The sequence below is a fragment of the Gambusia affinis genome, linkage group LG04 (genome assembly GCF_019740435.1).
Source record: "Gambusia affinis linkage group LG04, SWU_Gaff_1.0, whole genome shotgun sequence".
Lineage (NCBI taxonomy): Eukaryota > Metazoa > Chordata > Actinopteri > Cyprinodontiformes > Poeciliidae > Gambusia > Gambusia affinis.
This window is the reverse complement of record NC_057871.1, coordinates 25,387,301-25,409,351: the sequence shown is the minus strand read 5'-3', so window position 1 is coordinate 25,409,351 and position 22,051 is coordinate 25,387,301. Positions and strand designations below refer to the sequence as shown.

The following is a 22,051-nucleotide window of genomic DNA, read 5'->3' as shown; positions in this document are numbered from 1 at the left end:
TTCAAAACACAAAACTGTACAGCTAATCTCAAAAAGTATTTGTACTCCTAGCAGATTTTTGATGTTAAGGTGCCAAGAAAGATGCGGACAAATAACATGCGATTTTAAATTTTGATTTAAGATTACTTTCATTTTACCAGAAACTTTATTTTTGACAGGAAATTAGATGGATTTCTGTCAAAATGACAGCAAAAGGACGACCAATATTGGAAAAAAAAGATTATTTACATTTAATTTTTAAAATACCACCTTGAAAATTATTTGATATGATCTGGTTTAATTCCAATGGACCACTCACACCAGAACATGTTGGACAAATTTAATACTTTAAACCTAAATCTGCCAGCGGTATGACTAGTGTTCAGGTTATGTTTTTGTTTTGCTGCATCCAGCTGCCTAAAATTCATGGCAATTGAGATTGGAGCAGATGTGTGCAAGGCAAGAGTCTCCAAAACTTTCAGTAGCTCCCATAATTTTCTGGCTAATAGGACATCCGGTTTTCCTTAAGGTCGGATTTTTCCATTCCGAGATTTTCAGGGACGGTTGACCAGTTAGAAATAATCTACTGCAGGTTCTTAGTTTGATGGAGTAGCTTTAAAAAAAAAAAACAGAAAACGATTATCTACTGTACATCAAAACATATTAACCTTTTTCTGCTTTTTGTTAAAGTTGAGAAAGGAGGACACCAAAAAAACACTTCTTTTTTTATTAAGTATTTATGTACTATTCCTCCACTGACTATAACAACTAGAGATGCACTAATCAGGCCTCTTCTGACTGATACCAATACCAAAGGGCTCCAACAAGGAAATTAGACAACATTTTGCTGCCAGTTCATTGGTGGACTCTGTAGTTTTGAATCCAACAAAACATGAACAACAAATATAACCCACTTTAGACTCTGAAGTAAAGATTGCTAACTAAAACAAATGTGGCTGTTGGTTGATGCTTCATTCGACAAATGAGTGTGAGAGTTCTTTGTTTTAGAATATGTATACTAATAACACAATACAATTTGCAAAATTTGGGAACAGTATACATTGTTTCATTTAGAAACAGGTAAACAAGCTTCTTTACAAAGATAAACTATTAATGATGTTCAGTGAACCGCCGGTGCCAGATAATTCAAAGAAAAAAACAGCCTCAGGTGTTAAATACAGCAGTGGCATTTTGGCATCTTTTATAGAATCAGTCAACAGTCTGGAGCCAAAGCAACACCTACAGATAGATGTCTGTGCAGTCGACGGAGATCGCTTCTGTTTATATGACAATGCCCCTTAACTGCATTACAATAACCCAAAATATACAGTACACAAAAAAGTCTGTTATATTACTTCTAAAATGTTTCTTACAAGTAAAGTAGAAAACGTTTCCAGTGCTGGAAAGGAGAAACTCGGTACTTAGTTGGTAGCTGTAGTGTTGTATTTGGCTGGTTAAATGAAGCTGATTTATTCCTTAATAACTTTTTCACTTCCGATGCGATACCGTTATTGCAGCTTTTAGAATCGGCCGATGCCAATATTGACCCGATACGATGTCCGAACAAATCATACATGCTACTGTGACTTATTTTGTAACGTGGAATGCTACAAAAAAGGCTCGATCGAGTGATGTCACGCAGAGAACAATAGTCAGCAACAACAGGTATGAGAACAACTGACCCATTTATTACTAAGCAGTGGTTCTCCGTGCGGAGCGGACTAAACGCTGCAGTTGAACGTTTCTGTCAGCCTGCTTATATTGGAGATGTTGGAGGCAGGTGGGTGCCTGAATGTCGCATGAATTGCATTGGGGATCCTCTGGACGTGATAAAAGCTTTACACAAGTACAGCCCATTTACCATTTCACCATTCTATGAACACATAAACAAATATAAATGAAAGAGTAATATTGTTTTAATCGAACTGTCGTCTCCAGTGAGGAGGACGGTGAGCAAGAAGACAAAGCCATCTGGTACTACAGCACAAAGGTAGAGATTCGGGTTTTTTCCCCTCGTAAAGAAGTTCATATTTGTTTTTAGCGCGGAGGCCATCATGCTCAAGTCTCCCACACTCTGCGTTTGCCAGGTCCAGCTGGCCGAGCTGATAGACCGGCTGGATAAAGAGTACTGGGAGGCCGACCTGTACGCAGCCCTGGAGGAGATAAGGGACGAGGTGCACACTCACATGGACATCACCGAAGACCTCACCAACAAGGCTCGCGGCAACAACAAGTGCTTCCTCACCGCTGCCAATGGTAAAGAACAGGAAATTCCTTAAGCTGGTGGACTTTATGATTCTTCTTGTCTTTTTTTTTTTGTTTGTGATTATTTAATTTATGGTATGTTCTCTCATTGCTATCAAATGAGTGCAAAATATCAATTTTATTCATTTTTTTCAAATTATTTTCAGGTCTAAAGCAGATCTCAAACTTTTTGTCCCTTATGATGCACAGAAAACCTTTTTTTTTCTTTCACTTTTTCGTTTGCCTTTTTTATTTCCTTTTTTCTTAACCTATATTTCCAAGAGGTGAAACTTCCTGTGTCCACCTCACCTCAGACACGGCTTCATTTTGACTAAAGAAAACAGTAATTGAACACTTTATTGCCTCTGGCTTGTCAGCAATATTTCTGCACTAAATTAAAAAAACACAAGACAAAACAATCCCCTTGGTCCCAAGCAGCGCTTTATTACTGAAAACTGATATTACAACAATAACTGCAGATCACTTTTCCTGCTGGCTTTAGCGAGGAAGCAGTTCACCTAAGCAGCTGATAAAAAAAAAAAAAAAAAGGTTCTAGCCTTCACCTTTATAGCCGATTTTCCTTTCTGGACTTTCAATTTGACCGTGTCTTCATATTATTTCCCTTCTCTGTTTCCATTCAGATGAAATCTTGGAGCGACTGCGAGCTAAGAAGGAGGAAGAGCTGGAGGAGGTGAAGAGACGGGCTGCCGAAGAGGCCCAGAGGGCGCGGCTGGAGAAGCAGAAGAAGGAGCAAGATTTGGAGAAGGGAGAAGAGGAGGCCAAGCCGAAGGACGAAGAACAGGAGGACGGCAAGGCCAAAGAGCGGTCAGCGGAAGACGACTTGACAAAAGAGGAGGCCGCACAGGAGAAAAACGATGGCGAGAAGAGCAGTGGTAGGTTGTTTTAGAAAGAAAATATGCCTGTAGGAGCAAATTTGTTTTAGTAAACTGTCTGATAATGGATAATATTGCTTAATCTGATGTGTTTTTCTCTTAGAGGTAATTTGGCCATATCATTCTCCCTCCATTGGCAGTTTTGTATTTCATCGCCCTCATGAAACATTCACACTTCACACTATTTCTGCTGCTGTTCTACAGTAAGTGGAGCTCCGCCCTCCAGCCTAGAAGACGGCGGCGGCAGCAGTGTCGGGGACGTGCCGTCGATACCGTCCACTGCTTCTCCTTCACAAACCTCCACTGGGAGCGGCGGCCTGTCCTCCACTGTGGAGGTTCGGCTAGAGCGATGCGTCTTCGAGTCGGCGTCTAACAAGACTGAAGGTACAGTTTAAGTTTAAGTAGGACTCTATTTTTAGTGTATTCGGAAGGCTGCAAAGGAAATTAAATCTTGGCTTTCTTCATTTATTTTTTAATCTTTTTTTTTTTTTTTTTTCTCCCCACCAGGGGGTCTTTTTGTGGGCTCTAGTATCCCTTATATGACAGTAGGCTGACAGGGAGAGGGGGGAAGACATGCAGCAAATGTCGCCGGGTCCGGGAATCGAACCCGCGACGGCCACGTCGAGGACTGAAGGCCTCCATATGTGGGTCGCTCTATCCCCTACGCCACCACAGCACGCCCTTTTTAATCATCTTTGAGGGCATTTCTTTGCTGTTGTTGCTTTTAGCAACGGCAGCTTGTTTTAGCTGTAATATTGCTAAAACAAATAAAATTCATCTTGAGCTTTTCTGGAAAATGTTTGACTTCCACAATCAGAATCACGAGGAAGAGCTCAAATTCAAATTTCTTCAACCTTTTTACTCAATCCTCGTCTTCCCTCTTATTTGGTGTGATGCAATACTCAAAAGGTTCAGCAGAGGGAGCCAAAGCCTAACTTAACTTTTTACTGCCATGTGAAAGTTTCTCTTTTCGCTGACAATATATTACCTCCTCGTTTACACATTTATTCCATTTTCAATTTATTGATTCTCTTCTTAAATAGATGGATAGATGCACTCTATTTATCCGGGCATTAAGACATTCATGTGTCACAGCAGCAATGAGCAACTCACAATAAAAAACGAATCAAATCACAATGAAAAAGAATCTAAACTAAAAGCTATAAATCATGTATAAAAATGTTGGTTTTTTTAAATTTCACCTAAAAATATAAACTGAAAGAAATTACTTTTATATTTAATAATTATTAAAATGTGCACCACAACAATGCCAGTGCAGAATTAGATATTACTCTGGCTAAACTGAGAAAAATCTAATCAAATCTGTTACCTGTTTAAACATGCAAACCATTTATCTGTCAGAGCTAATAGCCTTTTTTTTTTTTCTCTCTCTTCCTACTGCGTGAAGGAAACCCAGCATCTGACTCCGTGCCTGTCAGTGGTGACGGCGTCCCCAGCCTGAGTCAGCCCTCCCAACCCTGTGAAGACAACAGCAACAGCAGCGTTGCCGGCGTCGCTGCCAGGGGCCCGGAGCCCCCAGACTTGGCTGATAGATCATCCCAGTCATCGCTGGCGAGCCTCGATGACGCAGGTCCGTCACTTATAAAGTCATACAAAGCATAATGCTTAATAATAGGGCTGCAACTAACAGTTATTTTAGCAATCGATTATTCTGCCGATTAATCGGATACAAAATATCGGCACGTTCTGCTGATTTTTTTAATTTATCCACTTATACCTATTTACACAACATTACAAATGCGATAGAAGATGCAGATAAAAAATACATTCCTTTTTAAGTAGTAATTTTTTTATAAAATTGAAGAGTGTAAAGCTAAAGCTCAAGAAGTTTTGGGTAAAACATATTTATAGACGAAGGTGTTTTTATCTTAATTAAAATGTGTATATATTTTGTACCATTTTTGCTTAATTATTGCTATAAATAACTTTTTTTCACTCCGTATACTCTAGGTAACGATTAATTGATAACTAAATTAGTTGATGATTATTTCAATTATCGATTAATCAGGATTGATCTGATTAATCGTTTCATCCCTACAAAAATTCCATCCAAGCTTGTTACAGTCTGAGTTTATGTATTCACAATACAAAACGGTATGTTTTACTACATCGACCTTCTTATTTCTTTGACTAAAACTGCTCACTGCATTTCTAGGGGACAGCAAAGACTCGACCAACAGCGAGACGGCGGGCGGCAGCAGTAAGAGGTCTTCAGCGACGCGCATGGTGACGCGCCTGAGGAACCCAGACAGCAAACTGAGCCAGCTGAAGAGTCAACAGGTCGCAGCTGCTGTTCACGAGGCAAACAGGGGCTTTAAGGAGGGCAAAGAGGTCAGACTCAAACACGGGAGCAATATCACTCAACATATTTTACGTAGAATGTCGTTGAAGTAGGATGTCACAGGGAAATAAGAAATCTTGTTTGGATTCATGAAATGTGTGAGTTACAGTTGTTGTGTTGGTGCTTTTAAGGTTGCGGTTTTTTCTGCAGGTGTTAGTGGTGAACGCCCAGGGCGACATCACCCGGGTCAGCACGCGGAGCAGCAAGGAGGTGGTGATGAAGGGAACCATCAGCCAGTTCTTCAAGCTGGGTCAGGAGGGGAAGTACCGTGTCTATCATAACCAGTACAGCGCCAACGCCTTGGCCCTCAACAAGCACCAGCATAGAGAGGCAAATAGCGTTTTCGTCATTTCAGCTGTTGTTTGCCCATCAAAGGGAAAAAAATGTCAAATTCCTATTTGTGTCCGGTTGATTAGTGCATCTCTAATTTAACTTTTTTTTTTTTTTTTTTAATCTGGACAGGACCATGACAAGAGGCGACATCTTTCCCATAAGTTTTGTATGACGCCAGCAGGAGAGTTTAAGTGGAACGGGTCCATTCATGGTTCTAAGGTTCTGACTATCTCCACGTTAAGACTCACCATCATCCAGCTTGAGAACAACGTTCCGTCTCCTTTCATGCATCCAAACTGGGCTTCACACAGGTAAAACCTGGAAAAAGATAACTTTTCTTTCTCTTTTTTTTAACAAAAGAAGAGGCTTTGTGAGCATCAATCTAGTTCTTTACTTTTACCAGTAAGGTTCAAATAGAGGCAAAATCCAAACCTGGGTGTTCATAGCCAAATTAAAATGTAATTATAATGTCTCTTAGAATTTAGGATCATGTAATTGATCTTCTTTGTTTCTTCTCATAGGACCAACTGGATCAAAGCAGTTCAGATGTGCAGTAAGGCCAGAGAGTTTGCTCTGGCCCTGGCCATTCTGGAGTGTGCCATCAAACCCGTGGCAATGCTGCCTGTCTGGAAAGACTCACTGGGTCACACCAGGTAAAGAAATACTACGCATAGAATCTGCCTGGCATGGAGCTAAAAGGACCACAGTTTCAGTGGATTTTTCAGCAGTGCAGGTTTTTGTTGTTGTTTTGTTTTTCTTTAGTCTGAATACCCCAGTCAACGATTAATCGATTACTAAATCATTTGGCGATTGTTTCAATAATCGATTAATCGTGATTAATCGTTTCAACCCTACATAGAATATTGCACCTTTTCACTTTTTATATTGCAATATAAGCTAAACAGGTTGATATCAACTAATTAATCAGTAGGGCTAGCTGCTCAGATAGTTTTTTTGTTTTTTTTTGTAAGTGAGGAAGAATCATAGTGCCCACTTTCATCCAGCTGACCTGCAGTGCTCTCCTGCATTTCTGTGGTCTGCGCTCTGTTTTTCTGGCATCTTAATTAATATAAAATGTTTCTGGTTTTTAAATAACCTTGAAGTTGTAGTATGCTTCGTCACCAGTAAGGAACTCAAGCCTAACAGCATTGTATGTGTTAAGGATGTGTGCAAACCTATCATAAAACTATGTACCGACACAAAACTCTGTAACGACAGCAGCTGAACGTGTGGAAAACAATATTTCATTTTTGCATCGTCTGAGTTTATGAAAAGCCTAATTTAGGAAGACATCCTCGTAACAAGAACATTTCTCCTCATTACTGAAGTCCCAAACCTTCAAAAGCTTCAGAAGCCTAAGTAAGCATTCAGTGCATGTACACAGGGTTTGTTCACTGAGTTTAGCCGGCAAAGTCGACGGTAACCAGATCCGTTCGAAAGGCCCACCCTAGCTGTGAGGCATAATATTTTGATTGCACGTCCACGACCAGCACCACCCAACTCTGCCTCTACGCCTCCTGCGACATAGGGCCCTTTCATACAGGTGATTGTCCAGGGTCTCACCCGGTTAGGATCGGGATGTGTTTATACGTCGCAACTCTGATTATCGAGACAGTAGTGAGAAAAACTCCATTTCATAAAAGTGATTTGAAACAGAAGACCAGGTTCTCATTTTAAATGAAAGTCAAACTCGTAGTCTGAGTTAAAGAGGGCTCCAACGCAGTCTAGGATGACATTAGAGTTTTTGAATAAGTAAGGAAAATAAATGTATGGGAAATGATTTGTATTTCTTCTTCTGACTTCATTCCCTCCTCAGTCCTTTGTCTACATTTCCTTTCTTTCTTTTTTCTTGTTTCCTTCCTTTTGTTTTTCTGTCCTTCCTTTGGGGCGACTGTGGCTGTATGATAGAGTAGTCGCCTTGCAATCGGAAGGTTGTAGGTTCAATTCCAGCTTCCTCCTGACACATGTCGATGTGCCTCTGGGCAAGGCACTTAACCCCAAATTGCCTACCGATCTGCGTATCGGTGTATAAATGTGTTTGTTTGTATGGGTGAATGTGACTCTAGTGTAAAGCGCTTTGAGTGGCCAAAATGACTGGAAAAGTGCTATATAAGTTCAGTCCATTTATCTTTTTTTATTTTTTTTACCATTTTTATTCCTTGTATCCTGCATTGCTTCCTTTTTCTGCCATGTTTTCCTTCTTGTCTTGTCCTTCCTCCTTTCACTCTCTTTGTCCTGTGTCACTTCTGAGGTTTTGATTCTGCTCAAGCTTCATAGATTAACTGTTATTGTCTTGTATGGTAGAATCAGCGTACAGGACTGGGGCCTCTGGACCTTAAATTGTTCAAATTAAAGTTTGTGCTGCTGTTTGTGCTGTGCACCGCAATGACACATCTCATAATTCAACTTTCACATACTTGTCTTTTAATAAACATTCATTTTTTCAGTTCATAAGTAAAATGTGAAATACTTTCAGGTTGAACCGCATGACGTCCATGGAGCGTGAAGAGAAAGAGAAGGTGAAGAAGAGAGAAAAGAAGCTGGAGGACGAGGAAACAATGCAACAAGCAACCTGGGTCAAGTACACCTTTCCAATCAAGCACCAGGTAGTCAACATTGGGTTAATTTAAGGTGCATTGGTAGTTGTTTGAATCCTTAGTAATCTAATGCTTGTTAAGATTCTGTGCTGTCAATTTACTCTTTTATTAGTGGTGAAGTCAGACCGAAACTCGTACAATGAAATATTCCACCCATGTCGTCTCATCTGTTGTCTGAGTCAAAATAATTTGAAGTCTTAATATGCTTAAATGACTTTAGAATGAGTCAGTCTGGTAGGAAATAATGTGGTTTTTGTGACCGTCAAGAGCTCTTTGATATAGAAGGTCAAACACTGCTGTGAGTCATTTCCCTGAGCAATTTGGACTAAATATACCACTAATCTCTGAACATTTAAGCTTTTTGTGCGAAAACTTGTTTTTCTTGCTTCACAATTTTCCTTACATTTCACTTGGTCAGTTGAGCTTCTTGTTCTTCCTTTTTTTTTTTTTTATGTTTTTTTCATTTTACATCCCATATGTAGGTGTGGAAGCAGAAGGGAGAGGAGTATCGTGTTACAGGCTACGGAGGTTGGAGTTTTATCAGTAAGACCTACGTACCTCGGTTTTCCCCAAAGCTTCCTGGAAACACCAACGCCAACTACCGCAAAGAACTGGAAGGTCTGAAATAAGCCTTTCACCCTTGAGTCTTTGGTTTATGTACAAATGGTTAACTCTTATTTTAGTTGAATATGTTGCTCGAATATAAACTCTTTCTTGGTGTCTGTGTGCATCATTAACAAAAGAGAGATATTAAAAAGGTTCTCATCTATGTCAACTTTAAAAATTATTTCATGAGACCATTAGACTTCAAAGGATTCTTGCTTTTCTAGTTTGCAAAAGTATTCACACCTCTTAGACTTGTCACTTTTTGTCATATTGCAAACGTAATGTATTACATTGGGATTTTATGTGACGTTTCGAGCTCGGGACATCGTTCTACAACAAATTCCGGATTTAAAGTAGTCCAGAACATTCCCCCTGCTGATTATTATTATTATTATTATATTTTTTTTTATTGTTTTCTAATTTTTTAGATTTTATTTACTTCTGCATTACTTCATTGTGTGACACAATACCAATAAAACACCTTAAAGTTTGTGGTTGTTGTCTGACAACACAAGGGCTATTGATGCTTCTGCAGGGCAAAGTTACAACTCCTGCAACTTATTTTGAAGCGTTTCGTTTAAGTTGATTAACATATGTGCTCTGCTGCTAAGCTGTTAAAGTTCAACCTTCAAAGTGATTCTGTTTTCTTAAATACGTTCTGGAATATGATCTCTCATCCTCTCATATTTTTCTATAGATGCTAAACTGGGCAAGAGATGTACGTTGCTGGACTTGAGCCGACGACCCAGTTTAGTTGCATCAAGAGCTCACGACAGTCCCGCGTCAAGCAGTGAAACCAAGGATCAAGACTCCACGGGTCTCTCCAGAAAACCTGCTGAAGACGCAGAATCTACGGAAAGGATGGAGCAAGAAGAGAACGAAGAACCAGAAGAAGAGAAGCCGACAGGTTCACCTGTAAAGATGGAAGGGGATCCTACAGACTCCGCATTAAAGGAACAAAGTATAGTGCAGTTCTCCAAAACTACCACAATGACAAATGCTAAAACAGCTACATGCTAGCAGCAGCAACGGTAGCATATGGAGTTTCTCATATGCATTAATATACTTATCTCCATCAGTTGAAACACTAGTTAATTAGAGAGATAAAAATGAAACAAAAACTTTATATTACCCTTTTTTTTTAAAAAAGATATTGTATATTATTGTATATTCTCCACATATACCTGGGTCTTTCTAAGAATCAAAAGTAATATTATACACACTGAATGGGATTCAGAAAAGTTTTCACCCACATGAACCTGCACGAATTGGCCCACAACATTGTTTTAAACATCAATCACTTTGCTTTAAAACTACGTTGACTTCATTTGTGTTGAACTAATTTTAAATAGCTATTTAGAATATAAAGTTAATAAAACAGAAGACAATGTCAATTAAGAATTGCGTCAAAGCAAGTATGTGGATTTATTAGCGTGTTTATTTGTAGACTGTAATGTGCGGGACATCAAGTCTCCATTTTTTTCCCATATACACACCCAAACAGATAAAAAGTTGTTTGTTTGTTGTTTTTTTTTGTTTTGTTTTTTGTTTGTCAAATTTCCACTTTAGTCTGAGGTTTTATAAATAATCGTTTTTCATATTAAACAGAGTTTTGGTGTGGATGAAAGGCCAAAACGTATAAAAATGCATTTGTTTTAACAGATAACCAGCTACGTGTGGACTAAGTCTAAAACTTAAGCTGAAGTGTGAATGCATTTGTCTCTTGCAGAATCCAGTATTCAGGAGCACAAAGCTGCCATAAAAGAGGAGCCTTCAGATCCTTCTCAGCGCCCCTTCAACTACGACGTCGTAGACGTCAGCAAGGGCTTCCTCACCCGCGTTGCTTACAAGAAGAAAGTGAAGACCTCCAAGCTGGACAGCCTGCTGGAGCGCAGAGTGAAGCAGCACACGATGGAAGAGAAGCAGAGACAGCAGGTTTCCACATCCAGATCGCTGGCACCAGCACCGGTTTCTCCCTGTTCAGCCCCCATCCCAAGCACTCCGATCCGGCCTCGGTCGCCGCTCAAGCCGCAGAATCTCGCACAGACACAACTTGTAAACAAGGAAGCTGTGAAAGTGGAAGAGAAACTTTCTACGGCACAAACGTTAGGGGCAACAAAAGCCGGAGGGCAAGAGGAAGGAGAGCGTGTGACTGAACTCTTTAATCCTTCTCCTTCCTCTGTGTCAAACCGCAGCCCCAAAAACACTTGCAGTACAGGTACAGGTGAAGGTTCACCACAAAGTCAAACTGCCTCCATGCTCCAGGAAAACCTGGAGGAAAGGACTACGGGGCATAAAGAAAACAGCTCCGAAGATTCTGGACAAGAAGCTATTAAGCTGTCAGATGAGCAAGAGAAAAAAGTGAGGGGGTCTAATAGCTCTTTAGGGCAACAAACAGCCTGTGTTGCATCAGATGTAATCAAGGCGGAACATTCTTTATATGCAGAGTCCAACTCTGTGACAACACTTCCACGTGTTGTCGACCAAAATACCAGCGAAAACGGATCTTCTGTTAAAACCTCAGACTCTCTTGATTCTGCGCACTCAGAGGAAAATGGCTTTGGGCCAGAGGAGAACCAAGGAAACTCGCAGGGCTTTGGACACAACGGAACCATAGGGGAAGACACTTCCAAGCCGGTTTCACCCGTGCCTCAAGTGAACGGGAATGGCGGTTTGGTTGGCGAAAACGTACTGAGTAACTCTGTAACGAGCTTGAACAATGGTGTGCTCACCGACAGACCTCAGCCCAACATGAACAGCATCGGGAAGGCCGAGGATCAAAGGCTGGTGGTCTCGTCGAAAGATGGCGGACAGCAGAAGCCTTTAGTGAACGGAGACTTGACCTCGGTAAACTCTACAATCATTTTAAAAGGAAAAGAGGAACATTTGGATTCTGAGGCAGAGGGAAAGATAACTACACTGGACCAGAATTACAGCCCTCCGCCAAAGATGGCAAAGCTTGAGAACAGTACAGGCAAATTTGGAGGCAACACCGGGAGCACTCTGGAGAACGACAGCACCTCGGCTTTTTATCCCGAGGAGACCAAACGCACTCCTGCTGTGAAGATCATCAGAATGGCTCCTTCTCCCATTCCTTCACCAGAGGAGTCCAGTCTGAGCGACGACTTCGCAGAGGAGAACAGCAACAGTGGGTCAGCGGATCCATTCAAGACCATCATCACTCAGGTAACCACAACCTCCACCACAACAACGGTAGTTTCCACGGAGACGAGAACGGCAAAAAGCCCGGGTGAATCCACGGCGTCTGTGGTGACGACGAAGAGCAGCGCAGTTTCGACCCTTTCCAGCATGACCAAAACGACAGTGACCAAAGTGTGCTGCTCTGGACTCGACGATCTGTCTGAAGACAGCCAGAGCAAAACACTGGCGCAGGAGCAGAGAACGACGCACTCGTCGTGCACCCGGGAGTCTGGCGCAGGTGGTAAAACTACCTTGTCGTCTGTCTTCATGAGCCACGAAGAGTGTTTGACGACGAAAGGACGTGTGCGCCTTCTCAAATTCTCGCGCACCAAGAAAACGCGCTCCGACACAGCTCTTCCTTCTTACCGCAAGTTCATCACCAAGAGCAGCCGGAGGAGTATCTTTGTTCTGCCGCATGACGACTTGAAGGTGCTGGCGAGGCGAGGAGGATTCCGCGAGGTGCCGGTGTTCAGTTACAACGCCAAGCCAGCCCAGGATATCTGGCCGTACCCTTCACCCAGACCTACATTTGGCATCACTTGGAGGTAGACCTGCTACTCTTTGTTGATCAAGAATCACTTACTGTTCTCTGTCTAAGAACAAACACTAGGTCTAGCTTGTTTTTCTGACGTTCGAGTCCATTTCACACTCTGAAGGCATTTTTCAGTGAGGTTAAGGGACACATTGCACACTCAATGCATTTCTTGTGAAAATACATTTAAGACATACTCTTCAATAGTATATTTTCTTTCATCCAAAACATTTTACTAATAATATGATGGTTTTTCTGGTTTATTAGATTAAATCATGCAGATAATATCTTTGTAATTACATACAGTACTTTTATCCTTTATGTGTGTGTTGAAAAGCACTTCACATGTGATGTTGTAAGCACAAACGTTAATTTATTACCTTAGGCTTTTGACAGTTTTATTTTCAGCCCCCTTTACTGTGACTCACCTTACATAAAACCCAGCCCAACTCCAAATGAAGAGTAATTGAACCCCCATTCAGTATTACCTGAAGTGAACTGAGACTCTGACAAGATTTGGAAAAATGTGCGTTTACAGATGCTCTCCATTCAATCTCACTGAGCTTGTGCTACTTTGCAAACTAGAATGGGCGTTGAATTCGTTTTCCAAATCTGGTAATCATATCTGTAATTGCAGTGACAGGTGGTGCTGTAAAGTTTCGGTTTGGGGATATTGAATAATTTTGCACTCTGCAGTTGTCAAGTTTTTTGTATCGTTGTCTTCACACTACACGTGTGCACTGCTTTGTGTTGGTCACTCGCAAAAAAAAGTCCTATAAAATACTTTGAAGTATGTGGTTGTAACATGACAAAATAGGAAAAACCTAACAGTCAGAATAATTTACTGCAGAACATTAAGAAAAAGGCTGTCATGTATAAATGGGAAACAGATGGATGTGGAACCACAGGACTAAAAACACAGGTTAAACTCACTTAGAGCACACTTTCAGGTTCAACACAACTGAGTCCAGGCCTGGTTGCCTCTGAAAATCTTCAGTGTTTTCTGTTTTGTATTTCAACTCAACTGTATCTACACCCTTGACAGTTGTAGTTTGTAGTTGTCCAACAATGTGAGAGTCCTACAGTATAATGAATGTGATGTTGCAGTTTATATTGCTTCTTTATCACAATTGTCGTATTTCGTAGACGCCAAAAGAAAGGTTAAGCTGGCTTCACATCACAGGGTGTGATGTAAAAACGACAGCTAGTTGGTTGCGGCATTTCAGAAAACATATTTAACTCGACGTCTTTGACTATGTGATGCTGTATTCATTTCTGAAAGCTCGGGTTGTCCTAAACATGACCGGCTTCACTGGTAACAAATGGCTGAGTTTATACTGGACGCGCGCGAACCGAGCAAGCGATGTGACGTTTATAGTTGACACGAACGTCGGTGTCGTATTCTCCGAAAATGAACTGTCTTAGAGGGAGTGTATCAATGCAAATGCTGAGGTACTTCCTCCAAATCGTCAAATTAGAGTTAAAAGTAACGCGCGCGATTCGCTTTTAAAAGTTTGCGTGCAGCGCGCATGTTCCGAGCAGGCGGAGTGACGTTTATAACTGACGCGACGAACTGCTGTGCAATATTCTCTTAAAACAGCCCTCAAGGAGGGATTATATAAAAACCGGTACGGGGGAACCTGCTCTGCATGAACACCTTCCAAATCGTCCAAGTTGCGCGATTCGCGTCCAGATACAAAAATCTTGAGGCAGCAGGCCTACGTAATCCTACAATAACATGATATCGCTTTGGCATGTTGTTGGCGTACTGACAGCCACGCTATCTATCTACTGATTAAGAACAGGGCTGCCCGCACTGACGCGGCTCAGGGATTACGTCGCACGCAGCGCAGTGCCCTAGTGCCCGTAAATTTAATGGTCCAATGAAGGTAATTTAAAAAACAGGATATTTCCTCACTTTCTAAAAATAACGCCCGGGACAGGACGTGAAATACGACATGTCCCGGGAAATACGGACGTTTGGTCACCCTAACTTATATAAACTCTCTTTGAAGGCTCATTTTATGGGAATATGGCTCCAATTTACGCATTAATGATAAACGCAATACCCAGGCCCGGCGGCATGGGTGGGCATTGGGGGCCACAGATTCAGCCGTTCCCCCCTGGACTGGAAGCTGTTTGTTGTTTTTACCTTAGAATGCCCAACTTTCTGTTATTCCTATATCAATTTGTTAAAGTAGGCGCTTCCGCACGTCCCATATCTGTGTCCCCTGTTACTGTTTTCAGCAGTTAAAACTGTTTAATTGTTGTTAACACGTCGTGACCTGTTTTTCCGAGCCACCTTTAAACGTAACATGAGCGCTATGAAGCTCGCGCTGGGTTTACCCCTTTGCGGCAGCGACGGAGACCTGCTGCTGCTGTACAGGTGTGTGTTAGAATCATGGCAGCAAACCAGCAAAACGCGCATAACCTTGCAGCTTCTCCCCCAAACTAACCGACTGAGTTGAGTAATGCGGTTGGATGCAGGTAATATTAGCTAAAAGATGACTAGCTAATAATACAGCACCTTAAGTTTGTTAACAAGTAGCCTGTAAGCTACTGATGTTGTTGTTTATGTTCAGCTACGTGGATTCATTTCGCCCCCCCTGTTAAACTCGTCTGGATCCAGGCCTGTAATACCGCTATATTCGCTTGCGCAGGTTCAACGCAAACTTTCTAAAGCGCGAATATAACTTGTAGTAGCGTAGTTAATTTAGCAATGCCAAATCGTTAACTGGGATTTACAAGCTAAAGAAATGACTATTTGATAAAGCTAAAACTTTACAATATATATATGTAAAGTTTGCATTTAAGATGACACCTTTATCTGTAAATATTTTTTTCTCAAAACTCCTCAAGTGTCAAAGTTTTAGCTATTACCAGTTAAAATTCACTAGAGGGACGCCCCTTTTCTGGCATTAAATGCGTCCACTAAAAAACTTAGCCAGCTTTACAAAAATCCGGAAGTGCACAGCCAGACGTCTCAGTGCGCAGGTGAGATCCCTATAGGGGTCCCTTTGCACTCAGTTGAATTCATCAACTATAAACCTAGTTTGAGGCCTAACCTGAGGATCCAAAGAGACTCTACGTAGGTGTAGATCAGAAAAAGGGCTCCTCGTAATGTGAAAATAACAAACTTATGCACTCATTTAAAGGGCTCCCTCTTAAAATCACCTGCTATACATACAGTAAATAAGTGTCGTGTCAGAAAGGTGTATCCACTGTCATTTGTGTCTCCTCCCTCCCATCTGCTGTTTGTGGTTTTGGCCCGTAGAGCCTACTGCGGCTCCCAGTCTCGTGTCACACAGGCTCCTCTGGTTGTTTTGACCAAGCTTCAGAGTCTCGGAGCAGACATGAATCACCCGGTGGTCAGAGAGGTGTCACCACGTTCGCTTTCTGCACTGACCAAACCCTGCAGCCTGTGCATACTTTTCCACTGGCGGTCACACATGGGAATGTGCAGATCTACCAAACCCCATCCCCACGCAAAGCCCTGAGATAATCATGTTTTTGTAGATGTTCAAGATGTTTTTAATCACAGTGTCCAAGAGCCAAATTCATTGTCAGGACAGAATTCCCGGCCATAATGGCCCAAGCAAGATTAATGCCTTCTTCTGGACATCATCTGTGGATGAACAGCATCCTGTCGTAAATTTTCTGCGACTAAACGAACTGTGTGAAATAAGTGTTCTTTGATACGGTTTTTAGTGAGCAACCATCCTAAACTTCAACTGGAGCTTGAAAGTATTTATTAAAAATGAAAGCCACTGCTGTTGGTTTGGCAGAAATATAAACAGCTGCGGCATTCCCAGAAATCTGTTTTATTTTTATTTATTTTTTTATCTGCATCTTCCAGTTACGTACGTGATTGTACAGCATCTTGTTTTCTGTCACTCCGAGGGGAGTCATTACGACACCGGCAAATAATGGAAGCTTTGTCGTTGGTCATTTGGGCAACTGGAAATGTTTTCTCGCATGTGTGGATGACTAACACTTCCTCTGGCCACTGGATCCAGGTACCGGCTGCAGACGGTGAAGTCCCTGGCTGGAGTGAGCCTCATGCTGAGGCTCCTGTGGGCCTCTTTGAGGTGGGACGACATGGCCGTGAAACCATCTGCCGCCGTAGGCACGACGCGTACAGGTACACCCTCGAACGTGTCCTCAGTTTTTGGAAAAAAAAAAAAAAAAGAAGGAAACAAACTTGTAGAGAATTGTAAATCGTTGGTAATTACCTCTCATGTATGTAATAAGTACTTGATTTCTCCAACTTGTTCCTACTTTCACCTAAAAACCAGCGAAGACATTCAGTTGGCTGTTACTGTTTCTATCTTAGAGAGGATTTCCTCCAATTTCTTGTTTGTTTGTTTTTTTTGGGGCGGGGGTTCTCATCCTCATCACCATACCAACCAAAGCCCTATCCCCACTCATTGCAACAGAGACCTCGGATACCGAAATCACCACCACCGAGATCATAAAGCGGCGTGATGTGGGACCCTACGGCATCCGCTCAGAGTATTGCATCCGCAAAATCATCTGCCCTCTGGGAGTTCCCGAGACGCCAAAGGGTAAATTGCGTTTTCTGTTTTAGTCGTTTACACGATTCCTACACAGTCGTCTTGCAAGATCATGAGTTGGTGAGATTGGTATTTTGATAAACAAGTTTGGGTTGTTTTTTTTCGCTACATACCAGGGCAAATATTGTGCAGATGTAAGTGATTTGTGGCTAAAACCAGTGAGTTTTATTTATCTATTTTTTTTCTAAAAGAAAATCTAGTTGTGAATTAAAATCTGTACTCTGATCATTCAGTGACAGACCCGCCAGTCGCTGACTTCGCTCTGAAGTCATCTGACCAAAGATCACTTGAGACAAATATCAAACTGTCAGAAATTTTCTGGAATAACGGTACATCAGCTACTATGACAAAGTTATTAAATATTGTCTTCTTTTGCCATGCTTCAGCCTCTCTTGCTTCAATTGAACTCCACTCCCATTTTCTAATCATAAGCAGATTACTGACACATTTTGCCTTTAGTTAATAACCAAAAACCCATTAGTACACTCATAATTAACTTTAAGTTTATTATGGGAGGCATTTTGCAGTTACTGCTACATTTTGAGTCTTTTATTCTTTACATACACTGATACGTCAGGGTTTCCCCCAGTTTGAATTATAAGCCTGGCGGGCCACCAGGCTAAGATTTGCTTGTTTTATTTTAGGGGTTTTTAAGACTTTATAGTTGATGCTTGATTATTGTAGATAATGTCTTCCAGTAGCACATAATTATGTGGTGATATTTTCAAATTTCCTCTCACCTTTAAACAGTTTTTAACTCAAAAACATGGAAAGTTGCTGGATGACCACCCTAGCTTCCCTACCACCAGGCTTGGCTAGTTTTGTGACACGCCATGCTAACTGTTGCTTGTTAAAAATGTTTGGAAAATCTGAATTCCCCAGAGAAGAACTGATCTGTCACAATATTTGTTTAGGTGGACTTTACGTCCACATATTTGACAAAGTTGCTTCCAATAATCTTTTTTTTTAATTTTTCCTCCCAACCTGTCCACCATTCCAGAAACACACACTCCTCAGAGGAAAGGTCTGCGCTCCAGTGCTTTGCGTCCCAAGAAGCCCGAGCCCACGAAGCAGACCGGCCCAGTGGTAATCGAGACGTGGGTGCCTGAGGAGGAGCTGGACCTCTGGGAGATAAGGGCCTTTTCAGAAAGGTCAGGGGGACGGGAAGGGGCAATTATCCTTTCAGCGAAACAAAAACCAGTGCTGTGTGAGCAGAGTAGCCCCCAGGTTGTGTTGCTATGCTTATAAATGAGGCTTAGAGGGTTTAATCGAAACTGTTTCTTCTCCTTTTGGAGATGCAGCTGATAAAATTACTTTTTTTTTTTTTTTTTTTAGCTATTCCAGGAAATTGAGTTGTTTTGATTCCAAATGGAGGAGCAACCCTACGTTTTTTGTTATTATTTAAATCGAAAAATCAAATCACTCACTGCACTTAGCCAGCCATTGTAGGCCCTCATGTTTTTATTTAGACAGCCAGTGATTAAATATTAGAAAAAAATCTCTCTTTCTTTCATTCAATCTTTACTGATTGTTTGTTCTAATGATTACTCGGTTAATCGGATTCAAAAAGAAATCTGAGCATTCTGCACATTTTTCCACTTAAGCATTTATATACAATAATGGAAAAAGATTTTAAAAAGTGCAAATAAATCAATATTTAAAAAAATAATAATAAGAAGAAAATAAACATTTTATTTTCTAAAATGCAGTAGCAAAACATTCCTGTACTATATTTGAAAGATTTGATTTTGTCTTAAATGCAAAATTTGTATATATATTTTGTACAGTTTTGGTTTAAATACAACCCTGAATGAGTTTCATTTTTTTACCAAATAGTCTCTTTTAGAGTCCAAATTCTCCAGTTAGGAATTAGTAGACTACTAAATTGGTTCACGATTATTTAAATAATCGATTACTTTACAAAATCAGGGGCTCATGATGCCCCTTATATGAGAAGATCGAGTGGAAATTTACCTTTTTATGTGTTTTGAATCTGAAATAACTTCTGTGAAGTGCTTATTGTTTGTGACCATGTGTTTATTTTACAGGGTGGAGAAAGAAAAGGCCCAGGCAGCAGAGCAAGCCAAGGTCAGTTCAGTTTCCCCAGCTGGCATTTTTATCAAAGTTAATTAAAGAAACCCATGAATTGGAGCTCATGTGGGTGGCATTAGGGACTAAATATGTTTTCGGATCCAAACATAATTCTCCGATTAAAATCTCTGATTTGCGCGCTAGACGTTCTTTTCTGTACGTTCTTGTGTTTCTCCTGCTGAGCGCTTGGTCTCCCCCGTCGCAGAAACGTCTCGAACAGAAGTCCGGCTCCGTCACTGCCACGCCGGCCGGGACTCCCGCTGCGCCTGCCGCCACACCCAAAGTCATCGTCGGCTCCATTTCCGGCCAGGGCACCCCCACTGCCAAGGTGGTGCTGTCCACCAAGATGGGCAGTCCTGTCACATTCCAGCAGAACAAAAACTTCCAGCAGTCCTTCGCCACCTGGGTCAAGCAGGGTCAAAGCACCCAAGGTAACTCAGAGGAAAAAAACTCTCTGTTTATAAATGTCTTGGATCGATTTGAACACTGTGCGTTTTTAAATTCTCAGGATCAGGCGGCGAGACCCCTGTCGCCACTTCTAGTGGGCATACTTTACACATCACCGGGACCTCGGCCAGCGGAAAAGTCGTGACGGCGAAGCTGCCACTCCCCGCTAACAGCAAGATCGTCACAGTCAACGTGCCAACGACGCAGGGAGGTACGGCCTCGGTCCGGACACACGTGTGTTTGTTTTTCTTTGCTTTACTACGGGCCCACACCTGAGACGTTTAGGACGTGTCGCAGACGGCTCGTCAGACTCACCTTATGACCTGCCGGCTGCTGTAAGCAGCTCAGTGTGCCAGAAAAGGTCACAAATCTTTAAAAATGCCAAGCAGGTCTTCATTCTTTTTAAATGATGATGTTGCCACCAACCGCGAAGTCTAGGGTTTTTGATGCAACTTAAACATTTTTTAGCTTGTTGCCACTTTCAGTGAGTGCATGGCATTTTTAAAAAAAAAGTTTTAACCCCACATGACTGGTATATTTTGAGACTCAAATTAGACTGAGACTGCTGGAGAGACATGTTCAGTATTAGTCGCACACTTTTCAAAAGTTTTTTAATTTTTATTGTTTATGTTTTTTTACCGTTTTTCCATGTTACAGCCAGAAACTTCAGTGAATTAGAGTAGTGCACAATAAAGTTGCAGCCCACCATTGCTTTTGTAATCCATTATTCTGATCAGAATAATTGATTAATCGATTTGTCGGATATAAAATTTGGCACGATCTACAGATTTTCCATTTATCCACTTTAGCCTTTTCATTCAACACTAAAAATACATTAAAAGATAGAAATAAACAATTATTCAGTTTCTTTTTTAAAGTAAGAAAGGAAACATTTTATTTCTCAAATGCCATAATATAGCACATTATGCTATATTATATATCCTTTAGTGAATTTGGACCAAGTGAAGCTAAAAATATACTACATGACAAGTTTACAAACAATGGTGTTTTTAACTTAAATGCAAAAAAATAAATAAATAAATTATGCACAAACATTTCTTTAACTCCTCTTTGTAGCAGGGCATCGGTAGATCGGCCCTGGTTTTTATTTTTGTGTATCTGCTCTGTCACAACTGCTTGTGTCCGGTAAACATTTGTCACCACTCTGTTTAGCAACTTCTCAGACAAAAACATCAGTATCGGACGGAATCGGAATCAGCAGGTCCGGCTTTTTAAAGATCGGCTGGAAAACTGCAATTAGTGCACAGTGAATCATTTTGCAGTGACTCAGTCAAGACCCCGTACATTAATTTCCTTCCACTTTGCAGTTCTGCGCTGTAATGCAATTGTTTGCCACGTGAAATCCAAATCCAAAACTTTTAAGCTTGTAGTTTTACTACAACAAAATGTGCCTAAATACTTTTGCAAGAAATCAGAAAATGCTTTGTTCAGAGAACTTTGGATCAAATTATGGGACGATGAAAGAAAAATAATACTTTTGGTTATTTGAATTGGTTTCAAATCTGCTTTATTAAAACACAACCAACATTTGAAGGGAATTCTGTTGAAAGAGTAATGCAGCGCACGCGATATTTCTTACTTTTGAAGTCGCTGTGAAAGGGAATGTCAGCTCAGGTGGAGTGCGGCCGTTTAATAGACGTGTGTATTTATCCAGCGTGACTGCTTGGTGCCCTGTTTGTTTTGGAACGGCTTAAGGAAGTAAGGCAGGGAAACAAGTTTACCCTGAGGTCTGCTTCCCAGACAGGTAGCCCTCTATAGGACATGTGTACTCCTCCCCTCCCGCTTCACACACACACACACACACACTCGTTTTTCGTGTTTTTAAATAAGAGTTTACCTCTCCACTCACTGCAACCCAGACTTCTCGAGCTTTCTTTCTCTCCCCGCCCCCAACAGAAGCGTGTTTTGATGTGCGACCGGAGCGGGGGCTACCAGCATTACGGTGGAGGGCTTAAACATCTTTATTTGAAGAGGGAAGCCCTTGATGTATGGGCTTACCTCTCAGGTTAGAGTTGCAGAACCACAGAACGAAGGCAGCGGAGAAGTCACACTCGTGGTTTCCAGTTCCTCCAGCAGTTTCACATGAGCTCAGGAAGGCCGAGAGCAAATATGAAACGCGCTCTTTGTCAGATTAAGCTAAGAAGTGGGTTTTTTGCTGGTCCATGCATAAT

The 22,051-nt window shown here is 41.3% G+C and overlaps 1 protein-coding gene across 3 annotated transcripts in view; it reads left to right on the top strand.

Moving 5' to 3' along the window:
* The window catches only part of LOC122829377 (nucleosome-remodeling factor subunit BPTF-like), a 46,353-nt gene that overhangs the window by 5,099 nt on the left and 19,203 nt on the right, over positions 1–22,051 (top strand). For 2 of the 3 annotated variants that reach the window (XM_044113870.1, XM_044113872.1), the window contains exons 3-21: positions 1,918–1,969; positions 2,067–2,235; positions 2,865–3,116; positions 3,321–3,500; positions 4,525–4,707; positions 5,293–5,468; positions 5,629–5,808; positions 5,941–6,122; positions 6,333–6,464; positions 8,288–8,417; positions 8,891–9,026; positions 9,712–9,975; positions 10,744–12,760; positions 16,764–16,888; positions 17,160–17,312; positions 18,322–18,472; positions 19,370–19,409; positions 19,618–19,843; positions 19,921–20,070. In XM_044113870.1, the coding sequence (XP_043969805.1) occupies positions 1,918–1,969; positions 2,067–2,235; positions 2,865–3,116; positions 3,321–3,500; positions 4,525–4,707; positions 5,293–5,468; positions 5,629–5,808; positions 5,941–6,122; positions 6,333–6,464; positions 8,288–8,417; positions 8,891–9,026; positions 9,712–9,975; positions 10,744–12,760; positions 16,764–16,888; positions 17,160–17,312; positions 18,322–18,472; positions 19,370–19,409; positions 19,618–19,843; positions 19,921–20,070 (4,898 nt within the window). The remainder of the gene's footprint in view (positions 1–1,917; positions 1,970–2,066; positions 2,236–2,864; positions 3,117–3,320; positions 3,501–4,524; positions 4,708–5,292; positions 5,469–5,628; positions 5,809–5,940; positions 6,123–6,332; positions 6,465–8,287; positions 8,418–8,890; positions 9,027–9,711; positions 9,976–10,743; positions 12,761–16,763; positions 16,889–17,159; positions 17,313–18,321; positions 18,473–19,369; positions 19,410–19,617; positions 19,844–19,920; positions 20,071–22,051) is intronic. The other variant, XM_044113871.1, reaches the window with a different exon arrangement.